The sequence below is a fragment of the Volvox carteri genome (genome assembly GCF_000143455.1).
Source record: "Volvox carteri f. nagariensis unplaced genomic scaffold VOLCAscaffold_1332, whole genome shotgun sequence".
NCBI classification, from domain to species: Eukaryota; Viridiplantae; Chlorophyta; class Chlorophyceae; order Chlamydomonadales; family Volvocaceae; genus Volvox; species Volvox carteri.
The window spans coordinates 1-2,300 of record NW_003308536.1 but is presented as its reverse complement, the minus strand read 5'-3'; the positions used below and the strand labels follow the sequence as shown (position 1 = coordinate 2,300).

Below are 2,300 nucleotides of genomic sequence, written 5' to 3'. Positions count from 1 at the left end.
ATGGCATAAATGCCATGCGCTCGAAACCTGACATGACCTGCAGGAGATGAGGATGTTAAGACTCGCTCCATGTACAGTGTGTGCAACTGACGTCGGTGCTCCCCCACCTGCTGCAGCTCCTTGTCAGTTGAGGGCATTGTTATTTCCCGCGGCACCAACATGGTCAAGAACAGGCCGACACCCTCGTGTATTGCCTCGTGAAAAGCAGAGGAGCTGATGTCGTACTTGCCAGCCAGCTGGCGGTAAAAACTCCCCAAGCTGAGCCAGTCGAGGACAACAGCAAAGCGCTTTGGCCCCCCAATGGGCTCCCTGACGGCAGCCTGTGGCTGTCGGTCCATGGCGCTCCCAACGGACCGGTACAGCTCCAAGAACGGACCCTTGGTGACACGGAAATTTCTTAGGTACTCGGCATCCTCGCGGTCAGGGTAACGAGCGCCTATGGCCACCCAGTCCCCCAGGACCTGATTCTCCCAGAAGCCCCGAGAGTTATCATTGCGGATGCTCCAAAACCGGCGCAGACGTTCGGTCGATGCGAGTGCCAGAGCTGCGGCACCCATAGCGATGCCATTGAGCCTCAGCGGCCGTTGCCATCATCACTTCGGCGCTCAAACACTGCCACTGAGCATCGAACATATCTTCAAGGTTATCAAAAATATCATCCATCGCGACCGCTAGGGCAAACGCCATCGCGACTCGCGCGGGATGCAGTGCCATTGCAGTAGGCAGGGCTGCCTAAAACCCTTCAATTATATATTGCAATTCTAAGGGGATATGCTGAAGTTTTCGCCATTCAAAGACATAAAATGGAGATGGTTTGCACAGCTCGCGCCAACGAACACAAAGTCGTCGTAATGTCCCATGTAATAGCTAGTTTACATGCTACGTTACATTAAGACTTTTTGGGAAAAGTGGTTGGTTCGGACAAAAGTAAAGTCGGGGGGTTTGAATAATTCAACGTTTGACGAAATTCAATTTGAATTTCGTCAAACGTTGACCCCTCGTACCGTTACCTGAATTGCGTCGCCAATTTCGCGAGTTATAACAAACGGCCAAGCCCAATCGCTTTTAAAGACCACATACTTGACAAATCGTGCGCTCTTTGCACTCTGACCGAATTTCGAGTCACACCGCTGCCTTATATTCTAAAAATGGACAAGGAGAACACCGCTCGTATTGTTCGCCCGCTAGCAACCGCTAATGTGGCAAATAGGCAACCAAACGTAGTATCAGGGCTGAAGCCGCTGGGGAAACAGCAAATCGGCCGCATGGGCAGCGGCATGGGCAGGGCCGCATCGGCCCGCACGCCCCAGCATCAAGCAACACGAATTTATTCCAATCCATATGGGAATATGCTGAAGTTTTGGCCATTGAAAGCCATAAAATGAAGATGGTTTACACAGCTCGCGCCAACGAACACAACGTCGTCGTAGCGTCCCATGTAAACTGGGTGACTTTCTCAGGCCCACTTTTACCTAAAAGTCTTCGCAACGTAACGTAGCATGTAAATCCAGTATAAACTGGGTGACTTTCGCAGGCCCACTTTTACCTAAAAGTTTTCGCAACGTAACGTAGCATGTAAATCCAGTATTAGACTTTTCGTCCAATTTACCGGTAACGTACCGTACCATGTCCGAGACGACCACTTTTCCCAAAAGTCTTAACGTAACGTAGCATGTTGTTGTTGTTGTTACATGGTCGTGGGTGCGTTCCCCGTACCTGCAAACCACCCTAGTACGAGCCGAGGGCTCAAGGGCTGCCAAATCGCCTATAAGCACCATCCTACCTCGCACTTCCAACGAAACAAGTAATGAAGTATACTAACGACCAAAGGGAACGATAGAGTTGCGGTGAGACCATATACGTTCCAGCATTCTTGCCAGGCGTCCAGGTTCCCACTTCATAGCGTCCTTCATATGTTCGAAGCGTGGAAAGCCCATATCAGATCTGATTCCGTCGTAAACCGGACAGTCCAGCAAAATGTGTTTCTCATCCTCGATGTGGCTATCAGTGCCGCAGCAGGGGCATACTCGCTCCTCCCTAGGTATATAACGCCGTCCCTTACGCGCTCTGTTAGCCGCCAGTGCCCAACAGCAAAGCCTAAACTGCATAAGCTTGCAATTCGCCGAACGTGGGATAAACATTGTGATGTGCGGGAGCACCTCCTTCCTGCCCGCTTGCTCGGCCGCCAGCCCCATCCAATGCTTATACTTCGCCATGTGAATTCCTGGTTGTTTGCCGTCTGACGGATACACGTCAGGCTGGACATCTAAACGTGTATGCTTCCAACCACTCACTAATCG

General features: G+C 51.2%; 1 protein-coding gene across 1 annotated transcript; it reads right to left on the bottom strand.

Annotated features, from left to right (window-relative positions):
- Positions 1–107: 107 nt before the first annotated feature.
- Positions 108–557, bottom strand: VOLCADRAFT_101473 (uncharacterized protein; the record flags this gene model as incomplete). Its single annotated transcript, XM_002959908.1, has 1 exon — positions 108–557. A coding segment is annotated over one exon (450 nt), but the record flags the coding sequence as incomplete, so codon positions are not given.
- Between the last annotated feature and the right edge of the window lie 1,743 nt (positions 558–2,300).